The 18,326-nt window shown below is 41.7% G+C and overlaps 1 protein-coding gene across 1 annotated transcript in view; it reads left to right on the top strand.

Moving 5' to 3' along the window:
* The first annotated feature begins 11,661 nt into the window (after window positions 1–11,661).
* Window positions 11,662–18,326, top strand: part of PDLIM5 (PDZ and LIM domain 5) — a 105,976-nt gene continuing 99,311 nt past the window's right edge. Inside the window, exon 1 of the mRNA XM_060188445.1 lies at window positions 11,662–11,741. Coding sequence (XP_060044428.1) covers window positions 11,662–11,741 — 80 coding nt within the window. The remainder of the gene's footprint in view (window positions 11,742–18,326) is intronic.

Genomic DNA, 18,326 nt, shown 5'->3' with positions numbered 1-18,326 from the left:
AAATTAATAACAAAATACAAAGCTAAGTTTAGTCTATGGTACAAAATATAAAACATCAGATTTTGAAGTGGTAATGTATTAGTATATAAATTACTCACAATTTTTACCTAATGCATTCAGGCCCAACACTCTTGTTGGCAATAGGCCATCCCTGTTTCAAATTTAAATATTTACTGAGTTTAAAGTATTAGAAATGGCATCAGGATTATGTTGTGGTTGTCTCAGTTAGTCTTGCCACATCTAGGCTTGCAAGTCACTGTTAGTGATTTGGGGCTTAGGAACAGAAAAAACAAAAACTTAGTGCTTTAATTAGTGGTAATAACTTTATCCTTCAACCCCAGGACATGACAAACTCTGAAGAACTGAATTTTCTAGATGACCTGACACCAGATGCCTTAGTTCTCTCAACTGTCTCCTGTAGCATTTTTCTGAAGGTTTTTTCATGATGTTTGTCTATACATAAGTTTTCTGTTGCAGGTATATCAACATGCACATAGAGATTTTTTTATTCCCTTTTTTTTCTTTTTTTATATTTATTTTATTTATTTTTTCCCTTTTGTTGTCCTTGTTGTTTTATTGTTGTAGTTATTATTGTTGTTGTTGTTGTTGGATAGGACAAAGAGAAATGGAGAGAGGGAGGGGAAGACAGAGAGGAGGAGAGAAAGACAGACACCTGCAGACCTGCTTCACCGCCTGTGAAGGGACTCCCCTGCAGGTGGGGAGCTGGGGTTCGAACCGGGATCCTTATGCCGGTCTTTGTGCTTTGCGCCACCTGCGCTTAGCCCGCTGTACTACAGCCCAACTTCCGCACATAGAGATTTTAAAAATAGTCACAAATGATGATCCTCTCATTTCTGGAAGTGGGAGATAGAATCCCGGTCTTGGAAAGTTGGGTTTGTGACCTAAGTAGGACTGTCTTCCTTCCTGGAGGCTCCATTCTATATCCTTGCCGCCCACCTTCCTCCCTCCCTCCGTCCCTCCCTCCCGTCCTCCCTTACCTCCCTCACTTTTTTGTTCTTTGTTTTAGTTTTTATTTTATTATTTTTTTAATTAGAGAAATAGGAGGAGAGAGAACACAAACATCACCGTAATACATGTGCTGCTAGGGATCAAACTTTTGACCTCATGCTTGAGACTTCAACACCTTCCCCACTGTACCTTCTCCCAAACTGCTTCGAGCTCTCTTCCCCTCTTGTTTAAACTGTTGTTCATGTCATCTTCCAAAGTGATGGTGGACAGGGAGTCTCTCTCATCACGTCACTTGTCTCTCTAATGCCACCTCTCTTGCCATCATTTTTTTCACTAAAGGACCTCTGTGATTCCATCAGGCCAAGGATATATATCCCAAGATATAAACACATTTGGTGTTTTTCATATGTGGTAGAGAGATTTACATGAAAAAAAAAAAAAGAAAAGAAAAGAGGGGCTGGATCACTGTGCACCTGGTTAAGCACAAGGACCTGAGCAAGGATCTGGGTTTGAGCCTCTGCTCCCCACTTGCAGGGGGAAAGCTTTACAAGCAGTGACTTGTAAGCCTAGACATGGCAAGACTAATTGAGACAACCACAACATAATCCTGATGCAGTTTCTGATACTTTAAACTCAGTAAATATTTAAATTTGAAACAGGGATGGCCTATTGCCAACAAAAGTGTTGGGCTTGAATCCTACCTAACTCCACTGCTTCCAGCAGCTTTTTTTTTTTTTTTAGTAGGTGGGAGAGGAAGAGAGAGGGAAAGAGAAAGAGAGAGAGAGAGAGAGAAAGGGAGAGAGAGAGAGAAAGGGAGAGAGAGAAAGAGAAAGGGAGAGAGAGAGATTAAGAGATACCTGTAGCACTGCTCCACTACTTGTGAAGCTTCCCTCCTTTCAGGTGGGGATAGGGGACTTGAAACCAGTTACATATCTAGGAGAGCCTGAGAAGACCTGAGAGAACCATGAGTCTGACTGCTTTGCCATACAATACTCATTCCAACCCAGAGCCTCTGCTTCTGAGAGCCATTCTGTCAGGACATTGTGATAAAGAGGCCTTTCAGCTAAAGCGGGAAACATGTGGTTCATTACTGTCAGGAAGAGAGGAGGTGGGTGGGATACCTCCAATCCTCCTTGCCCTTGTGGAGTACCAAGACTGGAAATCTGTTGGATAACGTGTCTGAGCAGTGGATGCAGTAGAAACAATCCATGTCCACCCACTTCCCAGCTGAGGAGGAGATAAGGAATTGGGCTGCTTCCATAACATTCTCCTAAGGAGAGATAAGAGAGGAAATAAAGGGGTGAGCCAGAAGATGTCAGATAGAAGGGTCCTGTTTACTCTCTGTGAGTCATCTGTGTTATTCTGCTTGAAAAACTCGTGAGTAATTCACCTAGTCTTCCTCAGGTGTGGCCCTCTCCTCTCAGCACAGGACAGACACTCATGGCCACCACTTGTGCTATGTAAACCACCTTGCCAAGGGGCATCTGATGTCTTCTGCTTTGATTTAATGGCCAAGGTCCTCCTCCTTCTCCTCCTTCACCATGGCTTCTCCAACAGACTTCATTTAACCCTAATCTCTCTGTTCCCTTGGCAGTATTTCTCTGAACTGAAAACAAACCACCCTAGGATGTACAGAAGGATGGCCCATTAAGTCCTTGGAGTCTTTCACTTTGATTGGCTACTTTTCTTAGCTGCCTGCTTTCTTGTCTTCCGCAAGTGAATGTTTGTAGAAAACGTTCCTTTTTATGTGAACTCCCTCTCTGTCCTTAAGTTCAGGACTCTGTGTGCAGTCAGTGGACATTTTTATTTTTAATATATTTTCTCCACTATTTTGCATTCTTTTAAAAATGTTATTTATTATTAGAGACAGAAATTGAGGAGAGGGAGGAGATAGAGAAGGGGGAGAGACAGAGAGACACCTGCAGCCCTGTTTCACCACTCATGAAGCTTTCCCACTGCAGTGGCTTGAACCTGGGTCCTTCCCCATTGTCATGTGTGTGCTCAACCAGGTACACCACCACCTGGGCCACCCCAGTCATTTTGGGCCTTCATTGGTGTACTGCTCTGCTCTTTGGAATAAACCCTATGTCTGCAGGCTTCCTGCCCTTACAGGCAGTGGGAAGCATCTCAACAGGGGACATAATTGGCTGCCCCGTGTATTCTGTTCTTCTGCGCAACTAGATGGAGGTCACAGCCCCCCTTTTAGATAGCAGTGTCCTGTTTTGAGTTGCTCAACTCAAAAGCACACAACCTCCCTTTGTAGGTCTCTAAAGTTCAGCAATTGGATTTTTTGGGTGATTTCCTGAGGCTGTGTGTGGGGTGCTCCTGCTATCTAGTAACTGTCAGCTTCCTTCCCTTGCCTGTCTCTCCCTGTCTGCCTTCCAGCCCCCCCCCCCCAACACACACACACACACACACACACACACACACACACACACAACCCCACACAGATAGCCTATGGCCAGAGTGTGATTGTGGTCCTCAATTTAGACTGTACTTAACCACCTTCCCCTTTTTTTGGTTTATATTCTTGTCTCTGAAGCCAGTGTCTGTTTTCTGTCACCCTGCCTTTCTGTCCCCACCCACAGAAGTCCTTTCCCTTCTGAAATCTTTTTTCCCCCACCTTTTCCACAGGATTTGAAAACCCAGGAAAACACCCCTGCAGATGTAGTCAGTTGAGTAGCTGCTTCCCTGAGCTGTTTGCTGTAGTTGCCAGATGCCTCTGTTTTTGTTTGTCTGTTTTCGCTTCTTCTTTTAATTTGTTTTGTTTTAATGAGTGAGAGGGAGAGACAGACATATAGACAGAATAGAGCACTGCTCAGCTCCGGTTCATGATGGTGCTGAGGATTGAACCTGGGCCTCAGAACCTCAGGCATGGATGTCTTTTATGTAACCATTATGCTCCCTGTATGTCTCCCCAGCCCGGGTCTCTGGGTTTTTCATCAGCTGAATTACCTGTTGTTCATGCTCAGGCAGTGGCTGAGTATCTCTGGGACAGGCCCTTCATGACAGCTGGGGAAATTGAGGCTGGCAGATGGCAGCATGACCAGAGTGGACTCCCCATGAGGGAGAGAGAGAGAAAGAGAGAGAGAGACCACAGACCCAAAGCTTTCTTTGTCTTGAACCTGGATTGAGCACACAACAAAACAATGCATTATTTCAAGTGAGCTATTTCACATGCCTGGTGGTACCTGAGATTAAACCTGGGACCTCTAACACATTGAGCTGTCTCCATGCTTATTTCAAAACACATTTTGTTTTGTTTAAATATCATCCTCTTCCTAATTCACAACTGTATAGGATTTTTTTTCTTTCTATATAAAATACCTTCTCACTTTTTAGATTCAAAAGTCAATATATTTCTTTTTTATTTTAATTCTTTAAAATTATTTATTCCCTTTTGTTTCCCTTGTTGTTTTATTGTTGTAGTTATTATTGTTGTTGTTATTGATGTCATTGTTGTTGGATAGGACAGAGAGAAATCGAGAGAGGAGGGGAAGACAGAGAGGGGGAGAGAAAGATAGACACCTGTAGACCTGCTTCACCTCCTGTGAAGCAACTCCCCTTCAGGTGGGGAGCCGGGGGCTCGAGCCGGGATCCTTACACCGGTCCTCATGCTTTGCGCCACCCGCTGAAGTCAAGATATTTCTAAGTGATATCTGTACTGTCTCTTTAGTCAGAGTTTGTCAGTGACTGTCTAATGGACTCACAGCAGATGAGGAATTCAACAAGCCAGGTAGCAAGTCTTGAATGTACACTGTGGTCCTTATAAAATGACTTCTAGCTCTCACATACTGACAGAGGCAAGGAAACACTGAAGCTTTGGCAAACGCTTATCACTTCTCAGAATAACTTGGTCGTCTTATCTGGAGTGACGTTTTAGCTTCAATGGCCTGCTGCAAGATACCCTTCAGAGATATCATGAGTGACTCAGGCCTCGGTGACTTGCAGTTCCATACCCATCTAATTTTGGAACACCGGAAGTTTGAGTCTCTAAAATTCTAATTTTGAAAGTCTGCGGCCTCCCATGGCAGTCCTCTCTCCTTGAGTGGGCAAGGAGGATGTCTTTATATTTGTAATCTCTGAGAGTACGGTTATTTCTCTATTCAGAAATTGCCACCACTGCCAAGAGCTTTGACTCACCAGGTAGTTGTATCCCCTGCAACACATGAGAGACACTGCAATACTAGAGAAAGGTCTGGTGCTGTAGTTCTCCCCCCCGCCCCTTAAGTGTATCTCTGTATGAAAAAAAGTGACCTGTAAGGGGTGAAATCACACATGCAAGAAGGTCCCTGGTTTCACAAAAAAAAAAAAAAAAATGCCCACATACTATTTTGGTATGCTATTTGTATAAGCTCTACTAGAAATGAGCCCTTGAAATCAGTGTTGCAGCTTTCTTAGAAGTATATTCAGGGGCCAGTTGGTGGCGCACCTAGTTCAGCACACTCATTGCAGTGTTCAGGGACCCAGGTTCAAGCCTCTGGTCCCCTCCTGCAGGGAGATAGCTTCACAAGTGGTGAACCAGGGCTGCACATGTCTGGTTCTTTCTTCTGCAAGGAATGATCCTTTCCATATCAGAATGCTCTTGCTCATCTGTCTCCAGCTCAGTTAAGTCCACATTTTGTTTTGTTTTGCCAGCAAGACAATTTCATTGGCAGGTTAACAGTTATGAATGTTGTATGTGCCTGTCTCCTGCCAACCATTCTGCAGTAAGCCATGAATGGAAAACTAAGTCTTCTGAAGTTTGCTGCCTTTGCTCTTTGGAGACGGGCCTGCAAGTTACTTGTGCTCAGCTGCAACTTGTGGAGCTCGGAGCTAAGGATTGGCTCCTCTCCAGAGCCCCTGATTATAGACTTGAGTCCTTCTCACTCCACATTCCATTTATTTAACCACTGACCCTTCATGCTTGTTTATTTCATCCCCCCAATAAACGGTCAAATACTTGAGGGAAGGATTCACCTCTTATTCAGCTCTGTGGAATCTCCCACAGCACCCACTCCAGAGTCTTAAGATAACAAGAGATGCTAAAGGTGCAGAAACATGCAGAGTTGAGTCCAGGCAACCTGCTGGTTACCTAACCCACCACCATGTCTCATGTCTGATCCATCAGCGGGGACGAGCTGAGACCAACCCAGAAAGCAAAGTCCAAGAACAAGTTGTAGAAAAAAGTGGGGGAGGAACTTCCTTCCTTCCTTCCTTCCTTCCTTCCTTCCTTCCTTCCTTCCTTTCATTTCTTCTTTCTTTCCTTCTCTTCTCTCTCTCTTGCTATAGGAAATAATGTTATTCCTTCTCTTTTCTGTAATTTTTAAAAATAATTCATTTCTTTATTATTATTATTGGATAGAGATTGAGAGAAATTGAGATGGTAGGGGAAGATAGAGAGGGAGAGAGACAGAGAGACACCTACAGCCCTGCTTCACCACTCCTGAAGTTTTCCCCCTGCAGGTGGGGACCAGGGTCTTGAACCTGGATCCTTGTGCACTGTGATGTGTGCACTTAAACAAATGCACCCCTCCCTGTCCCTTGTTATTCCTTCTCCGTTGAAGGACTGACTGACTTGTTGCTTATGTCACAAGTTACATAACTTGTTACTGAACTTACATGTTAAGTAGGCAAAGAGAGTGCCTAGTAGTGTTAGCTGAAGACCAGATTTTCTGATGCTTTATAGGGACTTCAACACTTGCCCATTCTCCATAGTTCCCTAGCCCTGGAGGGAACTTCTCCAGTTGTAACGACCTGCCTTTGTGCACATCTATCTTGTGCACATTTACTGTAGCTGGGAAATGGACACTTTGGTGGTGATGATGATTTTTTTTTTTAATTTTATTTATAAAAAGGAAACATTGACTAAACGATAGGATAAGAGGGATACAACTTCACACAATTCCCACCACCAGAACTCTGGCTTCTGTAATGGCTTCCCTGCTGAACATGGGCGTTGACAGGTTGATCCATACTCCCAGCCTGTCTCTCTCTTTCCCTAGTGGGGAAGGGCTCTGGGGAAACGGAGCTCCAGGACACATTGGTGGGGTTGTCTGTCCAGGGAAGTCTGTTGGCATCCAGCTAGCATCTGGAACCTGGTGGTTGAAAAGAGAGTTAACATACAAAGCCAAACAGAGTGTTGACCAATCATGGACCTAAAGGCTGGAATAGTGCAGGTGAAGAGTTGGGGGGGGATGTCTCTGTTTTGTAGATAGCTAGTAGGCATATTTTATATTCCAAAGGGCCTGTGGCTATACTAGTGTTTTCTTTTTTTTTTTCCCCTGAGCCTGAAATCTGATATACAGGTGTATCTTAATTATTGTCTGGTGAGATGATGTCATGGCTGGCAGAAGGAACAGAAAGCTGGATCAGGGAATATATTTTTTTTTCACTGTATCAGAAGATTAAAGTGATTTTTGAACTCTGAGGTGCTTCATCTCCTTTACAAGTTGCATGTCAAAGTCAGTGACAGCAGCTTCCTGATGGGGTAACACCGATTCTAGTATAATTTACAAATATCCATGAGCTGTCAGGCTCAATGTCTTGAGAGGTTTGTTTAAAGAAATGTGGGCAGGATTTTTGCGGTTGGAAGACTGGGAGAACAATTTAAGTTTTGCTTAAAGATGTTTCTAAAGCTTTTAGTGTGAAATGAATTCTTTGTGAGCTTTCAAACCTCATGTGAAAATAAAGGTAAGAATGGATTAAATTCTAACTCGGTAGCTCCTAGAGTCACTTTTCAGCAGGCAGTATTAAAATGGTCCGATTATGCACTGTAAGACCTTAGTTATCTAATTGCAAAATTTATTTTAAAAAGTCTCTTGTCTCTAGTAAAGTTTACTCCTGATAGAATTTCATTTTGTGTCTCCCAATCCTCATCAGCCTCAGCCCACCTCTATTGATAGGTGAGCTGAGAACCAGTATTTCCTAAAAGAGACTGGTTGTCACATGACTACAATATCTTATCTCTCCATGAGAGGTGTCTGCACATCTCTTCCACCACCAGTTGAACACCTGTTCCCATAGTGCACAGGGTCCCCAACCCTCACTGCATACCCTCCCTTTAGGCTCCTTGGTTCTGCTTCTACTGACCACATCTAGTCCAAGTTTCCTCCTGTGTGCTTCCTTTCTGTCCTTATTCCTTCTTCTCCTCCTCCTCCTCCTCCTTCTCCTCCTCCTCCTCCTCCTCCTCCTCCTCCTCCTCCTCCTCCTCCTCCTCCTCCTCCTCCTCCTCCTCCTCCTCCTCCTCCTCCTGTTATCTCTGGAGCTTGGTGCCAGCACTACACTGCTTCTGGTGGTCACTTTTTTTTTTTCTATTTTATTGGATAGGACAGAGAGAAATTGAGAAATGGATGGGGGAGAAAGACAGAGAGATCTGCAGGTCTGCTTCACTGCTTGTGAAATGACCCCACTGCAGGTGGGGAAGGGGAACTCGAACCCAGATCCTTGTGCTTTATACTATGTGCGCTTAACTGGGCATGCCACTGCCTAGCTCCCTCTCTTGTTGTTTTCTTAAGTTCCACCTATAAGTGAGATCATTTGGTATTCGTCCTTCTCCTCAAACTTATCTCACTTAATGTGATTTCTTCAAGTTCCATTCAATATGAGACAAAGGAGATGACTTCATCATTTCTTTCAGCTGAGTAGTATTCCACTGTGGATATCCACCATAACTTTGTTCATTGTCTTCTATTATTTGGCTTCTGAGTTGCTTTCATGTTTGAACTGTTAACAAACTATGCTGTTATGAGCATAGGTGTGTGTGTGTGTGTGTGTGTGTGTGTGTGTGTGTGTGTGTGTGTGTGTGTTTGTTTTCTTTGGATAGATCCCTAGGAGAAGAATCATGCTGAGACTTTTTTTTTTATATTAGTGATTTAATAATAATCAGTAAAGTTGAGGAATAAGAGGGGTACAATTACATTTAATTTGCACCACGAGAGTCCTGTGTCCCATCCTCTCCATGGAAGCTTTCCTATTCTTTATCCCTCTGCGAGAATGGACTAAAGGGTGCAGAAGGTGGGAGGTCTGCCTTCTGTAATTGCTTCTCTGGTGGACATGGACGTTGGCAGGTGGATCCATACCCCCAGCTTTTTTCTGTTTTTCCCTACTGGGGTAGGGCTCTAGGGAAGTCATGTTCCAGGACACATTGGTGAGGTCATCAGCCCAGGGAAATCAGGTTGGTGTCATGGTAGCACCTGCAACTCGATGGCTAAAAAGTATTAAGATACAAAGCACAACAAATTGTTTAATAATTAGGAACCTAAAGGTAAGAATATCGCAGATGAGATTTGGGGTCTCCATGTTGGAAGGAGCTAGGATGTCTATTTTAGGTATATATCATGGGGCCCATGACTTTACTAATTTTTGACTAAGCCCAACAGCTAATATGCAGGTGGGCTAGGAGTATTGTCTGAGAAGATGTCAGAGTTGAGAATAGGACTAGAAAGTTGGATAAGGGCAGAGAGAAGCTCCCAAACATGGGAAAAGTATATAAATACCATTAAAAGTATATAAATACCTCATCGATGTGATCTGGGGCCCCTGTGGATTCATATTTTAGCCTATGTAACCTTTGCATCTCTGTCAGTCTGAGCTCACATTCTATGGTCACAGCTAGGCTGCACTTATTTCAGGACCAGTCTTCCTTGAGTGGTACCATATGTTGACCCAGCCTCCCTCTGGAGAGTGGAACAATTTCTACTTTTGTTGTTCCACACTGAGGGCAATGTCCTGTAGAGGCCCCCAAGAGGGTTTATGATGTTGCTCCTAATGGAGATGACCAGTGATGTTGGAGAGAGGGACCTGTTAGAGGTCTAGACCCATCATATCTATGTAGGAATCCTAGGATTCCTTGACTAAGGCCCCGGATGATGGGGTGGCCTGATAGTGACCAAAAAGGCCATCATTAAAGTGTGCTGTTCTCTTGCCCTCACCCAGCTTTTGTAGACCTTACTTTATCTGACAGGGCTAGGCTTAGAGTGATTGAGGGAAGTGAAATAGGAAGTAGGTGAGGAGGATATCTAGGTCTAAGTAAGAAAATGACATGTAATTCTATAATTTAAAAATATTAAAAATAAATTAATAAATAAGAAAATATTTGATTAAGTACCTTATGGTGTATTTTTTAGGTATTTACTCGATGCACTTATTGAATCCCTGTAGACTATTACACACTTCTACTTTAAGGTATATATTTGCCCAAGATTAGTGCTTTCTAATACTGCTAAGATTTCTTAATTCATTTTTTTAATCTTTAAAGTTTTTATTATTATTATTATTATTTTACTATTGGATAGAAACAGAAATTTAGAGGGAAGGGGAAGATAGAGAAACAGACAGAGAGACACATGCAGCCCTGCTTCACCACTTGTGAAGCTTTTCCCCTAAAGGTGGGGACCAGTGATCTGAACCTGTGTCCTTATGCACTGTAATGTGTGCGCTTCTCCACATACATTACTGCCTGGCCCCAGATTTCTTAAAAATTAAAAAAAATATCTTATTTATTTGAAAGAGACAGAGAAAAATCAAGGGGGATGGGAAGACAGAGGAAGAGAGAGAGAGAGAGAGAGAGAGATTGGCACACACCTGAAGCCCTGCTTCAGTGAACCACTAGCAAAGCTTCCTGACTACAGGTGGGGACTAGGAGCATTGCAACATGCATGCTCAACCAGGTGCACCACTACCCAGCCCTCCACTAAGACTTCATATACATTCAGCTAAATTTGATTCAGGAATAACCTTTGCTATTTTATAAATGAAATGGGCTTGGACAGAATAAATTAAATGTATTCTACATGTTCAACCAATCCGTATTTATGAACCTGAGGCTGCAAAGTCCCACATTCAGTCCCCAGTACTACCATAAGCCAAAGTTGAGCAGTTGTATGGATTGGTCTGCCAATTCCCATGTTCAGCAGGGAAGCAATTACAGAAGTCAGACCTTCCACCTTCTGCACCGCATGATGACCATGTCCATGCTCCCAGAGAGACAGGGAATAGGGAAGCTATCAGGGGAGTGGATGGGATATGGAGTTCTGGTGGTGGGAATTGTGTAGAGTTGTACAGACAAAAAAATAAATAAAAGAAAAAGAAAGGAAGGAAGGAAGGAAGGGAGGAAGGAAGGAAGCAAGAGTGGACAAAACTAAGCCAAACCAAGACTATAAATATGAAACATTTTATGTGCTGTCTACAAGATTTTTGTCTCCTAATAAGGCTGTGCTAGAAGTTGGAATGTTTGCCCCCTTGAATTTTATTGAAATACCTAAAAATACCCATTTTGAAAAAAAAACTTTTCAATTTAACATGTTTAACATAGATAAGAATAGAAAAGGAAATGTGTTTGGGAAAGTCGTGTATGTGTGTGTGTGTGTGTGTGTGTGTGTGTTTCAGTGTTTCATTCTAGCACAGGATCTCGAATCATGAAAACGTGGAACCTTTGTTTGTTTTTGACCAGGGTGCCACTCTGGTTATTGAAATATGGCCCATGTGACACTCCTTTGCTGTGTCCCCCCACCCCCCTGGAAATTAGACTTTGAAAGTCCGGAGAATAAATTAGAAAGTTTTCTCTTTCCTCTTTGTATTTTGTTTGTCTTGATCTAGTGGATATTTAGGGCAAGTTTTAGTGTTTCATTCTGTCCCTTCTTTTACTTAGTATAATTACACAGTTCAACTATCCATACAGGCTTATTGCTCCCTTAGATAAGACATCAGGTCATGCGGAATCACAGTTCTCGAAGTGTTTACAATATAGGTGGGGTGCAGCAACATGTAGAGAGGCCTTTGGAAACTGTTGTGTAAGGGTGTCATTAAGGGGAAGGCCCTAGGTTGGTGGTGGAAATGGTTTGCAGTGGTCTGTCAATGGGATGCAAAAGTGTCAAAATCTTCACTGTAAACCATCATTCCTCCAATTGAAAAAAAGAAGGAGGGGAGTCGGGTGGTAGCACAGCAAGTTAAACACATGTGGTGCAAAGAGCAAGGACTGGCACAAGGATCCTGGTTCGAGGCCTCGGCTCCCCACCTGTAGGGGAGTCGCTTCACAGGCAGTGAAGCAGGTCTGCAGGTGTCTATCTTTCTCTCCCCGTCTCTGTCTTCCCCTCCTCTCTGTCCTATCCAACAATGATGGCATCAGTAACAACAACAATAACAAGTACAACAATCAAACAACAAGGGCAACAAAAGGGAATAAATAAATATTTTTTAAAAAGGAATCAGTTTACTTGGATGACTGTTGCTTTCTGCTGTTCAACTTTACAAGAGTTTTGGAAGTTTTGATTGGATGCACTTGGTTACAAGTCTGTACTGCCCCCACCCCCAATTTTAAACTAAATTTGCTATTTCAAGTATATTTTAGTTTTTTTTCCCCCAAGGGATTTGCTGTTAGCTCTGAAAATCCCATCATTTATATACTAATAGTGAAGCTTCCTTTTGACAAAAAAATTTTTTCTACCTGTTTAGACCTGGAGTAGAAGATAATAAATATTACATTGAATTACTTTTTTTTTTAATTTAGGGGAGATACAACACTTGTAAAATTCCAGAGAATGCAGTTGCTATAGGCTGGTTGTTTATATCAGTGCTAAAATTTAACGGAAAAAAAAATCTGATCAGAAATATAAAGCTTTCATGGAAACAATAGAAAAGAAGGCAATTCAACTTCCAGCTTCTTCCCCACAGAATGAATGGTACTGGGGGTCCGGTAGTGGCACACCGGGTTAAGTGCACATAGTACACAAGGACATGTGCAAGGACCCCAGTTCGAGCCCTCAATACTCCCACCTGCAGGGGCAGTCACTTCACAAGCAGTGAAGCAGGTCTGCAGGTGTCTATCTTTCTCTCTCCCTCTCTCCTCAGCCTCCTCTCTAAAATTCTCTCTGTCCTATCCAATAAACTATCCAAGAAATGTGAAAAAGTGGCCACCAGGAGCAGTAGATTCGTAGTGACAGCACCAAGCCCCATCAATAACCCCAGAGGGGAAAAAAAAACAAACATGTATGGTACCTTGATGCTAGTTGTTCTTTTAGAAATTAAAAAATCATGTAGGAGCCGAAGATGAGAAAGTGATTACTTTTCAGTAGTCTCTCTTACTGTGAATTAGCAGATGAATTGAGGCAGCATAGTTAAAAATAGTACAGGAAATGCCATCTTTTTGAAATTAATTTTTATTAATTAAAAATTTTAACTATTTTTATATTACTGTATTATTTTTTATTGGGTAGAGACATAGAGAAATTGAGAGGGGAAGTGGAGATACAGAGAGAGAAAGAGACACCACTTGTGAAGCTTTACCCCTGCTGGTGGGGAGCAGGGCCTTGAACCTAGGTCCTTGCATACCATAATGTTTGTGCTCAACCAGGTGTGCTATCGTCTGACCTCTGAAATGTCATCTTTAACTCCACAGTATTACAACTACCCCTTGATCAAGTTCAAGATGAGTATCATAAGCATTTTTTTTTATTATTATCCTTATTTATTGGATAAAGACAGCCAGAAATCAAGAGGAAAGGGGGAGATAGGGAGAGAGACAGAGAGACACCTGCAGCCTTGCTTCACCACTTGCAAGCTTTCCTCCTGCAAGGGGCTCCAGGGGCTCGAACCCAAGTCCTGTGCTTTGCAACATTTGTGCTCAACCAAGTGCACGACCACCCGGCCCCATGAGCATGAACTTGAATGGAGTGGATGGCTTAGAAATTTCTGTGAATCATTCATGTGTAGATATTAGGGAATTCTGAGGCAGAGGAGCTAAGAACAAATGAAAGTGTCTTAGAACCACAAATAAACTAATGAGAGAAAAACTATTCCCTCCTTCCTTATTCCTTACAGGCATGCGTGTGTGTGTATGTGTGTGTGTGTGTGTGTGTGTGTGTGTGTGTGTGTGTGTGTGTGTGTGTGTGTGTGTGTGTGTGTGTGTGTGTTTGACACTTAAGTAACCTAAGTTTATTTCTTTGCATTCTGGAAGCTGGAAATCCAAGATCAAATTCCCATAGAGTTGATTTTTCTTGGATTTCTTAGCTTGAAGAATTCTATCTTTGGGACTAGGAGATACACACCTGGTTGAGTTCACATGTTGGAAAGTGCACATGTTGCAAAGCACAGGGTTGGAGTCCCTGGTCCCCACCTGCAGGGGGAAAGCTTTGCAAGTGGTGAAGCAAGGCTACAGGTGTCTCTCTCCCTCTCTATCACCCCTTCCCTCTCAACTTCTGGCTGTCTCTATCCAATAAACAAATAATCATTTTTAAAAATTTAAAAGAAAAAGAATTCTATCTTCTCCTTGTGCAAACACCATTCAGTGTCTGAAACAAATGGTCGAGTATGTTCATCCTGCATCTCGGTCTATGAGCATCTTTCTTCCCCTCATGGTTTCTTTCCATCACAGCTCATAGCTTTCCATGTGCATGTGTGTCGGGCTAGCTTCGCGGGCGGGAGAGAGAGACGACCAGGGACTCAGGGCTGAGTGGTACGCAGTTCAGTCTTTATTCATGTGGAACGCAGCACAATCTAAGCTATCTCTAATCACAATCTTGTCCTTATATATCCTGAGGAGGAAGAGTCAGGTCTGAAGAGGATGTATGTAGGATAGAGGGTGGGGAGAAGGAAAAAGTGTTCAAAACAGTGAGGATTAAACCAATGCCCTGGAGGCAGGGTGGTGCTTAGTTAACAGTGGTTATGTAAATAGAATACAGTGTTAAGCAGGGGGGATTAAACCAATGAAATAGAAGGGGTCTTAGAAGCAGAATTTAGAGGCATACCAACACATGTGGAAAACTATGAATTTGTCTCCCATTTTAAATTCATACCTAGACATCAAATGCTTTTGGTACTATTGTAAATGAGATTGGTTTCTTTTTTTTCTTCTCCTCCTCTTCCACCTCCTCCTTTTTCACCATCTTCTAATTGATTGTTTGCACATGCGAATGCTTCTGATTTCTTTACATTAAATATACAACCTACTTCCTTCCTACAATTTATTGTCTAATGACTTATAAGAGTTTTCTACTAAATCTTTAGGGTTTTCTAAGTATACTCTCTGTCCTGCAGTCTGACTCTGAGAGCTAAGTCCACATGAACCATGGCTCTACCTAGTTATTTCCTATGGGGTTTGCTGTTACTATTATCCTAAAATGACAGACACCTGGAGTTGACCAGCTAGGACGTCTCAGCCACATGCATTATGTGGCCTATCATTGTTCTTTTTAAAATTGATTTAAGGGGTGCAGGTGGTGGCATACACAGTTAAGCGCACATAGTACTGAGCACAAGGACCCATGCAAGGATCCAGGTTCGAACCTTTGGCTTCCTAGTTGCAGGGAGGACACTTCACAAGTGGTGAAGTAGGTCTGCAAGTGTCTCTTTCTCTCTCCCTCTCTCTCTCCCCCTCTTCTCTGGCATCCAGGAGCAGTGGATTTGTAGTACCAAAATTCTTTGGCATTGCAACCTAGCATAACCCTGGAGACAAAAAAAAAAAAAAAGATTTAACATTGGTTTACAATCTTAAAATATTACCTGGCACAATGGGTAGCTCATTGGACCTCTACAATATTAAAATATTTTAGGCATATCATTTTCATTTCTGTGTGTGTATAGGGTAGGGGACTGGCATGCCACCAAACTACCAACATTATCACATCAAACAGAAAATGGTGTCTCTCCTTGTCCCCTCTCCATGCCCCCATCCCATTCCCATTAACTGTCATGGTCTCACAGTCTAAGAGCCTGTTTGGTTATTACTGTTATTTTTTTTCCCATGGCCTATTTTTGTAAATAAAGCTGCAGTGAAACAGTCCTGCACATGCCTTGACATTCTGTCTATGCTGTGTATCTTGGCTCTGATGACAGAGCTAAGTAGCTGAATCTAAGCTCCCAGGCCCCCAAACCCTGTGATACTTACTCTCTGGCCTTGACCAGCTGAGCTTTCCATTTCTTAACAAACAGGGCAGATAAAATAAAACGTGTATACGAAATCCCTTACTGAAATAACATTTTTACATTGATGGAACCTTAACCATAGTAAGAATGAATTATCCTGAACTTTGAACTTAATTTTATCTTTGAACACATCTAAAATATTATACAATTCCTTCAACACTATTTTTGATATAAATTATTTTATAAGTACTAATTTTATAAAGTTATTTTTTTCCCCATAAATAAGTGTGAGGGTATTTTGGGTTGCAATGGACGGATGGCACTCTCCCCCCCCAACAAAAATGTTCTCGTGATAATAAATGTTGACAAAAAGAGTTCTTCCATTAAGTAAAACTGTATGAAATTTGCATTTTATCATTACTTTCTTCCTTATATTGGTTTGTGAATCTGATAAGTCTACCACTATATTCCCAAAGCCTAGGACAATATCTAGGACATGAATTAGTTATTGGTGGGTAGTTCAGTTTTAGTTGATTAAGAAATATCAGATGTACTAGCAGTCATTACAAGTATCATCTCAAGTGAGAGAAAGCTTTCATTAAAACTAGTTCACAGATTGATCACTGTTTACAAATCAAAACCACAGATAGCACTTCTCACCTGTTGGAAATGTTAGTAACACCCTTACTAGAGAAGAGAAATAGCAACTGGTCACTGATAGTCCAGTTTATCAACCCCTTCCAAGTTCATGTTCTCACAAGTACTGAGTGTAGATGTGTTTCTTTTCTCTGTCTTTACCTTCTTTCTTTCATGTTTCAGAATATCTGTCCAACTTTGGCTTTTATCTGTCTAGTGAAAAAGCATTCTTTCTTGGATGCTATATAGTAAGAGAAGTTGTAATGTGTGAGAAAGAGAAAGAAAGTGAGATAGTGTAATGAATGTAACCTTGTATAAACTAGGGGATGTTTAGTGTGCTGATTTGCCACTATGTTTTTCTTTATGTGTTCTATCTTGTTTATAGGAAATAGATACTGTATGTATTCACAAATAGTTTAGGGACAAAAGTTGATAGGATGTTTCATCGTTGAGTCGTGAGGACTGTGGATTGACTAGAAGCATAGGGAACGATAGGACATTTGCTTCCAGAGGCATTTCTGCACACTCGAGTGCTCACTTTTCTTCCCTTCTGGAGCTGCTTTGTTATTGCAAATTGACAACTCTGCAATTAAAGTGATGAATGCTGTGCCCCAGTGTTTATGGGTCCTGAGGTCAGTGAGGCCAAAGATGGCTGTGCTGTGGGAAGCTCCCAGTGAGCTCATCTCACAGGCCTGGAGCTCTCCTCCTCCTCTTCTGGATGATTGTTTATGAGTTACTGCTATTAGATGTGGTTGAGAGAGTCACCAAGACATCATGAGTGATGTGAGGGGTCTTTATCAGGCTGGCTCTGTGGCTTATTTCCCCATTCTCACACAGTAGTGTGAACAACCATTGGAGACCTTATCATCGAAGACATGCTATTTTTTAAAGTGGTGCTAGAAAAAAATGCATTCCCTTCAATCTAACCTCACCCACTGGGTATTATTCACAACATGCCATTTCTCTTGATGCTTTTGAATCTAATGTTTGAGAGAACTAGTGCTCATTAGGGCACTATTCTTCCTATACATGATCTCACTGAGGCCTTACAATTAACCGTTTCCAGTGCAGTCAATTGTAACCTAGCATTCCTCTCAACTGCACATCCCAGTGTTCTCAAACTGCTTGTTTTATTTCCAGTGTTGCTTTTAGAAAACTCAATCAGCTTTCAAAGTAGATGATTTGGGCCACATTGACAGTCTTTTTTTTTTTTTTTTTTTTAATTCCAGGAGCTAATGCTAGTACTCACTCAGTGTGCTGGGCTTTCACTGGCATGGTTTACTGCACATTGTCTCTGCCATAATGGAAGAGAGAACAATAATACAGTTGTTAAATCCATGGCATTCAACCACTGCCAGGTCTCTGCTGTCAGTCTCTCTCCATCTCTCTCTCTCTTTCTCTCTCTCTCTCTCTCTCTCTCTCTCTCTCTCTCTCCAGGAGTGACTGTAATGGCCTGCTATAGTTGAAAGGGGAAATAGAACATTTCATTGTATTTCTCTGGATTTGCATAGAGAAATATGAATTATTTTTATAATTACAACTCAGTGTAAAGAACTATTTATTTATAGTCCTTAAAGTCATTTACTTGTAAGCAATCTATGACATTTCTAAAGTAAAGGAGTAGATAGATGCCTGGTATTTTTCTGGAAAGAGAAACCACTCTAAAAATTTTGATTCTAAGAAATAATTTTCCTAATACATATATTAGGGTTTTCCTTCTAGGGAAAAAAAAAAAAGGAAATATTTCAAACTGATTAAGTAAATAGGCTGCTCCTTTTTAAAAAAATGCTGGCTAAATTATGCTCATAATTTTAGGGTGTTTTTATTAAACACAGAGTTCATGGAAACACTAGTTCCATAAGAAATATATACATACATAT

The sequence above is a fragment of the Erinaceus europaeus genome, chromosome 3 (assembly GCF_950295315.1).
Source record: "Erinaceus europaeus chromosome 3, mEriEur2.1, whole genome shotgun sequence".
NCBI classification, from domain to species: Eukaryota; Metazoa; Chordata; class Mammalia; order Eulipotyphla; family Erinaceidae; genus Erinaceus; species Erinaceus europaeus.
Note: the sequence above shows the minus strand (reverse complement) of the source record. Positions and strands in the feature narration are given on the sequence as shown.